The 9188-nt window shown below is 28.3% G+C and overlaps 2 protein-coding genes across 2 annotated transcripts; both read right to left on the bottom strand.

The window, feature by feature from the left end:
• Positions 1-398: 398 nt before the first annotated feature.
• LOC102598463 (probable ascorbate-specific transmembrane electron transporter 1) lies at positions 399-2466 on the bottom strand. Its single transcript, XM_006363994.2, has 4 exons — positions 2106-2466; positions 1700-1748; positions 1061-1260; positions 399-870 (listed from the first exon to the last, which is right to left on the bottom strand). The coding sequence occupies exons 1-4, from the start codon at positions 2271-2273 to the stop codon at positions 622-624; spliced, it is 666 nt and encodes a 221-aa protein (XP_006364056.1). The 5' UTR covers positions 2274-2466; the 3' UTR covers positions 399-621.
• A 3770-nt stretch (positions 2467-6236) lies between these two features.
• Positions 6237-8770, bottom strand: LOC102605721 (probable transmembrane ascorbate ferrireductase 3). The gene is made up of 4 exons (XM_006364017.2): positions 8518-8770; positions 8201-8249; positions 7356-7555; positions 6237-6666 (listed from the first exon to the last, which is right to left on the bottom strand). The coding sequence occupies exons 1-4, from the start codon at positions 8677-8679 to the stop codon at positions 6403-6405; spliced, it is 675 nt and encodes a 224-aa protein (XP_006364079.1). The 5' UTR covers positions 8680-8770; the 3' UTR covers positions 6237-6402.
• Positions 8771-9188: the final 418 nt, after the last annotated feature.

Raw genomic sequence — 9188 nt, 5'->3', positions numbered from 1 at the left:
ATGTGCTCGTAGTTTCTTGTTCTTCGATTTTGTTGATATGTTGTTTCATGTAGTTCGATGGTAATATTGTTTGGTTGTAGTACTATTCTGCTAAGTACTATTTGTTGTTTTGTTTACTACGTGTTGTCTCTTGTACTTCCATTACGTGTTTTTTAGTCTGTTTTTGTTTTGAGCCGAGGGTCTATCTCTATAAAAAACAACCTTCTACCTCAATTCTGAGGTAAAGGTAAGGTTTGCATACACTCTACTTGCGTGATGAAAATATCCAATCAATCAAAACTACGAAAGAAAGGTCATAGTCATACACTTGACACAATCAACTAAAAGAGAAACAAAATAGTCTATTTACATAGCCGTTTTAAATACAAGAAAAAAAAATATGTAAGTGAAAAAAAATATATACAAAACCAAACCACCCATACAAAAACCAAGTAATTCTTTATAACACACGAAGCAACATACAAAAAAATATTTACAACAAATTTAAATATTTGACTAATAACCACATCATCTCATTTTTTGTCGTTTTTAAATAGTCATTATCGTAGAGTTTCAGTGAAGATCCATATTAACGACTATGATTTTCAATTACATAGACTGAAAAGTGATTATTTGTGAATTTTACACGAGAACAGTGACACCAACCGAAATTCCAAAGAGGAGGATCAAAAGGCCAATGAAATTAACTATAAGTCCTTCTTGGTTCCTTGTAAGGCCCAAAAATATGAATTTTTGCACCAAGCCTGTCTCTGCAGCTACTATTGCCATGAAAAATATGGTGATCCCAATTAGGGCATGCCATGGTGCAACCCTTGACCTTGTCGATGATCGTGCCCGGGGGTATAAGAAGGTCAAAAAGGACAATATCCACTAGCAAAAACAACAAAAAAAATCGTCATGGTATCTGAATTTTGAGATTCAAATGAGTCTTTCTGATTGTATATTTTTTTTACGTCTTGTAAGTATTATGACTTATAGTATGTTCTATGTAGTTGTCAAAATTAAAAGATTGAATCAAAATTCAAACTGTGCCACGTAAATTGAGACGTACTGATTTTACCTGCAAACCAAAGAGAATGATGGTGGAAAGACCAATCCAAGAGTGAAATGTATACATATGAGGAATTCCAGATTCATTGTGAAATTTGAAAACTGCAATTACTCCAATAATTCCAGTCAAAAGAGCTATCAAATGAAGAATCATGTGAAATAATTTATGATTTTTCCTTGATGTTGGAGTTGTTGTGTATGCCATTATTGCTGTTCAAAAAAATCCAAAATTTTAGATTGTTAATTCATAATATAGTAAGAGAAACAAACAAACAAGTAAATAAATAAAAAAAGGTCCGACCCTCATCAATATCACCTAGTAAGAGACCGTTGATTGGAATATAAAGTAGAAGTAAACAACGACCACAATATATTCAGTGTGATCTGGGAAGTATAGTGTATATACATACGGACTTTACCTCCATCTTGTATGAGATGTGAGGTTTTCGATTAACTCTCAACTCAAAAAAAAAAAAGTTTTCAAAATCAAATTTGAAAATATAAAGTGAAGAAGCAATATTGAAATTTCGAGAAAAAAAGGAAAGTGTCTAAAGCAAAGATAATTGAAAAACCAAATATAATACTAGAATTAAAAAAATATTTTTTTTATAAAACAGATTTTTGGTAATGTCAGAAAAAAATATCCTACCTTCTCCAGCCATTAAGACAAATCCAATAACCATAAGCAATGGATGAATCTGCAAGTACCAAAATACCCAAATAATTAGTACAAGAGAAATTAAACATATAAAAAATAAAATATAGAAATTAAAAAAAATTCCCACAAACTACTTTTGAGAAATAACTAATATCCTAGACAAAGAATATTTTTTGAAAATAGAGTTGAAAAGTGGTCAGCTGACACTATAGTTTCTAAAAAAATAGTTACAACAAAAAATAACCGTTGTCTTGAAATTTCAAATTCTACAAATAAAGCTCTCTTGAAGTTTCAGTTCTGAAATTTGAAATTGTAGATCAAATTTTAAGACCGTAGATATTTCTCGAAGATATGATATAAAAGTGACCAGTAAATACTAGTTCTATGAGAAACTTACATTGAAAATCTTGGGCTTATTGGATGAAGAGAAAGCAAGGCCTTCTCTAAAGTGCAAAAGCCAAACTAACACAAGTGTTGTTATAGCTATGAACAACAAGTGTCCAAATATTGTTATTGCCATTGGAGATTTCACTTTGTAGCTTGAACTACTAATCTTGTTTGGCATTTTAAAAAGATTTTTTTTTACTAATTCTTTCAATTATTTTATTCAACACAAGAAGGATACAAGAACAAGATAAAGAAGGAAGAAGAAGTGTAAATGGGATAGTTTTGAAAAGGGCTAAAGGATAAATAGGCAAATAAAGAAGAGTTCCAAAGTGGTTGCTTGCTTATTGCCAAGTTTAATATATAATACTAATAAGATATTTGGAGTTCGGAATCAAAATAACTACTTTTTCCCTCCATAATGTATAAAGGGTCACTCTTTTTTTTTTTTAACCAAAAGGGATAATTCATTAACAAGAGAGCGTGATATATTGTGATTTTAACAACGGTTAACCGCATAAAAAATAATGACTTCAATACACAATCAGCGAGATATGTTTTCTAATGTTTTTTATTTTTATTTTTATTTTTTATCACTAGTTAGACAATATCTCACATGCATATGAAATGAATTGGAGGGAACAGAACATTTAATTTAATCTTTATATATACACTAAAACACATTAATAGAGTTAAATGCCTATAGTTAATGTGAGACAATGACCTTAAATATTTAGGTATAACCTATTAAACCACACTTACGTTTGGTAGAACTTGAGTGAAAATTTTGGTTAAAGACTTGAATACTTAATATGTGTCTTTTAGATTAACTGTTATTATTTTTTAATATATGCAATTATGATGTTCAAATTAATTTGCGCATCTTTGGGCAAATTTTATGAGATATTTATTATTTTTCATCCAGTAACTTTGTTTATTAGGACTTGTTCATATGAGAAGAAATTATTTAGTATTTTTTTTTTCCTTAGTAATTATATTTAAATTTGAAACCTCGTGTCTAGATTTATCATAGACTTGTGGTTGACAAAGTGAAAGAGGAATTTAATATGCTTACGTTACGTAGAGAATTTGTAGTTTATAACAATGTCTAGATCTGTCATTATGTTTTATGTTGAATATATTTTAGAATTTGTTAAACATAAAAAAAATGCTTTTTTGTGAAGTTGATTATTTAAACAATATCAATTGATCGGGAAGTATTTAGATTAGGATTTCTGTTTAAGAAAGCTTAACTTGTTAGCTTTGTATTGACTCTCATCTTAATTAACGGGGCCCTTAATTGAATAATGATCGAATTGTTTGTAATTTCGAGACTTTTCCAATAAAGGGAGTAAAGAAGAGATATGGACAATCCGTGTATAAAACATTCCTTGTTCATGCAGGGTTTGAGGAAAGGTCGCACCTCAATATGTGTGATGTAAATAACGAAAATTTTATGAATCACACAAAAATAATTTTATCGTTAATCAAAAACTCTCCATCAAGTAAAGAGATAAGTCTGTTTAATATTATTTAAATAAAACAATATAAGATATTGGGATTAGATATAATAATAATTATTTTAAAAAAGACTCAATAAGGGTCAAATTTTCAAAGATGGAACCAAATTATGGACCCCTTATTGGATTTTTGATTGTTACATGTTAACCCCTTTTTATGCTTCATAATAAGGTCTTAATCAAAGAAGTATGTACTAAATAAAACTGGACCAATATAATGTGAAATAATATTATTCACACAAATTTTTTGATGACTCATCCAATACTTTTTGTCAAGATTTTTTTGTTTCATAATTCGAACTCAATTTTTTTTTTATTAAAGATGATGAAGTTGGATGAATAAAAAAGAATGATCACAAAGTCTAATATAGTTACAACGTGGAGCTCTTTAACCCAATATTTGTGGTTTTGGTTAAGTAGATAATTAACTTTTAGTAAACACTATATATATTATATAATATAATAATCCACTTGTTATGTTTATTTCAAGGCCACTTGGACTTCCTTTTTCTCTTACTTAGATAGTCACGTAAATTCATGACAAGTGACAATTATTTCATTTTTTATAAAATAATCATATGGTTTTGGCATTATTTTACCAAAAAGATTGTAGACGTTGAACTAAGGTGGGCACACATTGATAAATGGTGACTACTTGTCATTTTTTGATTCACTTTCTTCTTCAATGTTTTGGATGCCTTACTTGAGTGATTAATTTGTTACTGTGGAAATATTCAAGAGAAAATGACAATAAAGTTTTCCTTATATTTGGGGTAGATTTAAAATAATCCATTAAATATACTTAGAGTAATTAGTTGTGAATTGTGATGTAAGCTTTTATAAGACAATTCTACCATGGCAGGGTCGACTCAACAAGATTGGGAGCCTAAAGTCAAACCTTAAAGAGGGGTCCTAATATTTTTTTTATTTTTTTTTCAAAATAAAAAAAATAAAAAATCATGTATATATTTATTTAAAATCTATTTTCTAGCATTTTTAGATGTGAAGTCATTAATTGTTTTCTAATCAATTTGTTTTAGTAATTCCTTTTCAATTGATAATATAGCTAATGCATCAATCTCACATTGTTGATCTTAGATAAGATTTTATCAATTTTAGATTCGAAAAACTTCTTTCAGCCGGGACAATAGTTACAAGAATTGTTCAACATTATTTTATTCAAGTGATTGAGTATTTCCATTAAACCATTATCTTCTACTTGTATTATTTCTCTTAATAATAACTAAAACGAGAATATATATACTTACTAACTAAGAATATCAACAGTAACAAAAGTTCAAGAAAAATTATAAAATAAAGTAAGAATAATAAAACCTGGCTCATGAATTTGATAAGTTGATATAACAATATTGAAATAGTGTTGGGTTCCTTCAATATAATGATTGCTTGTTGCACTTCTTAAGATTTTGAAGAAGACACTCAAAAGAAAATTTTGTTCTTTTTTAACTTGTAAGCAATAATAAATCATTTTTTTTAGGAGAGAGTTCAATATTGAGAATAAAAATAATAAAATAGAGAATAAAAAGATGAGTATAAGGTAAATAATAATATAAGGTCAAATTTTTAGGAGATAAATAAGGAAACACAATTTCCCACTTAAGGGAATTATTTTCAAAAAATGTTTCATTCCCTTAGAAAAGTGGGGAATACTAACAGTTATTTTTTTTATACTTCTTACATGTTTTTTTTTAATTTAAAAATACATATAATTTTAAGTAATATGTATAAGTATTTTTTTTTTAAATTGGGGGCCCCGAAAATATGGGACCCCAAGCGATGACTTTAGAGGCTTAGTGGTTAAGACGGTCTTGTACCATGGGTGCAATGAATTTAGGGTTCATTGCTAGAATGTATACGAATAAAAATATATAGTGTATTAATAATGTTTATATTAGTTATATTTGTATTAGTTATGCTAAGATTTTTCTTATGTAGTGTTTGGTTTGATGTACTAAAAATATCACCGATTGCATAATTTTTTTTAAAAATATTTGTTTACAAAAATACCCTCCACAAATATAGTGGAGAGATTGTGGACAAGTTTTTGAGGGATAATTGTGTCTTTAATCATGCAGTAGCATGCATTAGAACCCATTGCATTATTGATGCATAGAAATACATAGTACTACTAATACACTCTTCAATGCATAATTGAGTGTATTAATGCAAACATTAGTTACACGAAGATTGAAACAGTGTACCGAACAAATGATTAGTAATACATATTGGAGCTATGGCGTGGTCGTGCAACGTAACCATGGTTAATTACCTCACGAAAAAAGTCGTTCATATTATTAATAAATAACTCTATACTTCATTTGAGGTTAATTTATCAGATTGTTAGTCAACTAATAGTTATTATCTTAGAAAGTCGTATTCTTCGTTAAAAAAAATTAGAATCAAGAAGAAAGATCATGACTTTCTGAGATACATCTGATTCAGTGTAGTACCACAAACTGAATCTAAAGAGGATAAAATATACGTAAATCGTATCCCTACCTTGAGAGGTATATATAGAGACTACTAATTCTGATAGACACTCAACTTATGAAGAATTACATAGGCAAAAAATTGAAATAAAAACAAACACTTCATTAAAAACAAACTTCAATTACAATTTACACAATTCAAAAGCAAAACAAACCCCCCCAAAAAAAAAACAAATTATACAAAGAACATCACCCCATCAATACATCACTCCTCTAGAGTATAAAAGTACTTATTAATTGATTGATAATATGAAATTTAACTATGTTTAACAAATAATTATCATGCATAACGTCCAAGAGAAACAGAAAAATCAACAGTAACACCAAAAAGTAGGATGAAAATTGCAAGGAAATTAATCAAAATTGATTCTCCAGAAAATAATGGAAGTTGCAAAAATGTTGATTTTTGCATTAATCCAGTCAATGCTGTAACAATTATCATGTAGAATATTGCTCTACCACCAGATATGTGCCATGGTAAATTTACTGCTCTTGTTTCTCTTCTTGTGTATGGTAACATGTACATACATAGTCCAATCACCCACTGAAAAAATTAAGAATCATAATTAGAAGACAATTAAAATTAATGAACAATGGGGGCCGGGATTACAAGCATACTTGGTGTAATTTTACAAGTGAGGTTTGAGTAGAGTATACATAGATCGTATCTTTACCTTATAGAGGTAAAGAAATTACGTTGTGTCCAATAGACCCTCCGCTTAAGTTATAAAGCATTTCAAAGAAGTTTGAAAGAGTAATCAATATTTCACTATAACAACCATAATTTTGTGGAATCGATATTTCATGTTATGTTATATTATATGTTCTCTATAACAACATTTCACTATGCCAGTAAAATATATGAGAACAAGTGATGTTATTATAGAGATGTTTGCTTGTATAATCAACACGTATACATTACATATTGATTATATATTGAGTATACATTGTCGACGGGCGACGGCTAGGTGGATAGAATTTTTTTTAACCGACTGATTGAGGTATGTTTTAATACATAGATGATGATATATATTTCAACTAGAAAAAGGAACAATTGATAGTTGGGATGTGAAGCTCGTGAAAAAACAATAGTTCAGATACATTTTTGACTGATATATGTATATCTTAAGACGTAAAATGAGGGTAAAATAGTCAAAATCCCTTTTAACTATTATTTTTTTATGAGATGTGTAAAAGAGAAACACGACAGATTATCTGAGACGGGATAAGTACCTGTAAAATGTAGAGGCAGAAGGTGCCAATGCCTATCCATGAATGAAAGCTATACAAGTTTCTCAAACCCCTTCTATCATGGTACTTGAATGCAGCATGTAATCCAACAATTCCCAGAATAATTGCACATAAATGAAGTAAAAAATGTGCAATTTTTTGTACTTTCTTCTCTGCTCTCACTGTCATGTATGCCATAAGTGCTGTACATACAAAAATAATAATCAAAATTTATTATGCATGTACTTATGTTCTAATATATGTAACATACTCCAATTTGATTAATCAATCTGAGTTTAAGAAAGAAATGTAGAATTTTGATATTTGTGGTTCTGAAAATGATTATTTGTGTGTGTGATCTATAATGATATTTTGGAACTTGTGAATTGTGACATTAAACATGTTATAACATTTGTGTAATTATAAGATTAAACTTGTCATTAAGTGTGAAATGAGAAGCGTAAAATTAGTTATTTTTAAATTTAGAAATAGTTATTAAATTTGGAAATGATCTTCTAATTTTACCTTCAAAAGAAGATCTTATTATAGAAACATAAACTCGTATGTTTGAAAGTTTCAATTTTTTTCCCCTTAAAACTTCGTACCTATTAAAACTTTGTTACCTAAATTGAATTGAAAGGATTAATAGTTGCAACGTAATTGTTCATCCACTATTTTCTACGACTTACCTATTTTGAAATGAGTTTTACTTGTATATTTACCGTCAATATTTAAATTATTTTACATTATCACATTAAGATGACTTATAACATCGTACAAACTGTATATTTATAATATAAATTATAGTAAACTTGTTATAACATACTAAAGATATCGATAGTGGATACCTTGACCAGACAAGAAAACCAACCCCAAGAACATCAAGAGTGGGTGGACCTGCAGATATTTACAATAGCATTTAACAATAAAGTCTAATTAAGACATTTAATTAAACATTAAATTTCAATTAATTAAAATCAAGGTACATATATATAGACTATAGTATATACTTACATTTTTTTTTTAAAAAAAAAAGTTAAAAAGGGAAATGGGAAGGGGATTACAAGGCGGGAAATTGAACTCTCATAATCAACAAGGTAAATGTCCAGGATTTCAGGTAAATAACCAACTAAGCTACACTAAAATTTCAATAGTATATACTTACATTAAAAATCTTATTAGGATCGTATGAATCGAGATCAACGCCTTCACGATAATGCAACAACCAAACAAGCATAAGAATCGCAGCTATAATGCCAAAAATGTAAGCAAAAATTGTTATCCTTGAAGCTGGTCGATAGTATCGGTGCGTTACAATGGTATCCATGGCTTCTAATTAGAGGAAAAAGAATAATTAACAAATGGAATTGTGGATGAAGAAGAAAGAAGAGAAAAAATTTAGTTAGATTTTTGTTGTGTATTTTTTTTTTTTAGTTTGATATTTTTAATGTATGATTTGATCACTATTTATATAGAAAGCTTGCATATAAATATACTTTGTTAAAGGGTTTTAATTTGCTTCTTATGAAAGTTTGGTATTTATTTCTTTTTAACTTTGTGCATTGGCAAGGCATAACAGAAAAGACAAAACCATCACTTGTAGGCCTATTTTTTATTATTTTTTTAAATAAACAACTTTAATATTCTAGGACCCAAAAAAAAAAAATTATTTTGCTTTCATATATATTTTACTTTTTTCTCTTTTTATGTTTTCATTTTCTTTTGTTTTAATTTATTAATTTCTCATTTTCTTCTTCTCTTGTGTTAATCTTTTAAAATATATATCTTCAAAATGTTTTATGATCAGTAGCGTACACAAAATTTTTGATATCGTAC

This window comes from Solanum tuberosum, unplaced genomic scaffold (genome assembly GCF_000226075.1).
Source record: "Solanum tuberosum cultivar DM 1-3 516 R44 unplaced genomic scaffold, SolTub_3.0 scf00469, whole genome shotgun sequence".
NCBI classification, from domain to species: Eukaryota; Viridiplantae; Streptophyta; class Magnoliopsida; order Solanales; family Solanaceae; genus Solanum; species Solanum tuberosum.
Note: the sequence above shows the minus strand (reverse complement) of the source record. Positions and strands in the feature narration are given on the sequence as shown.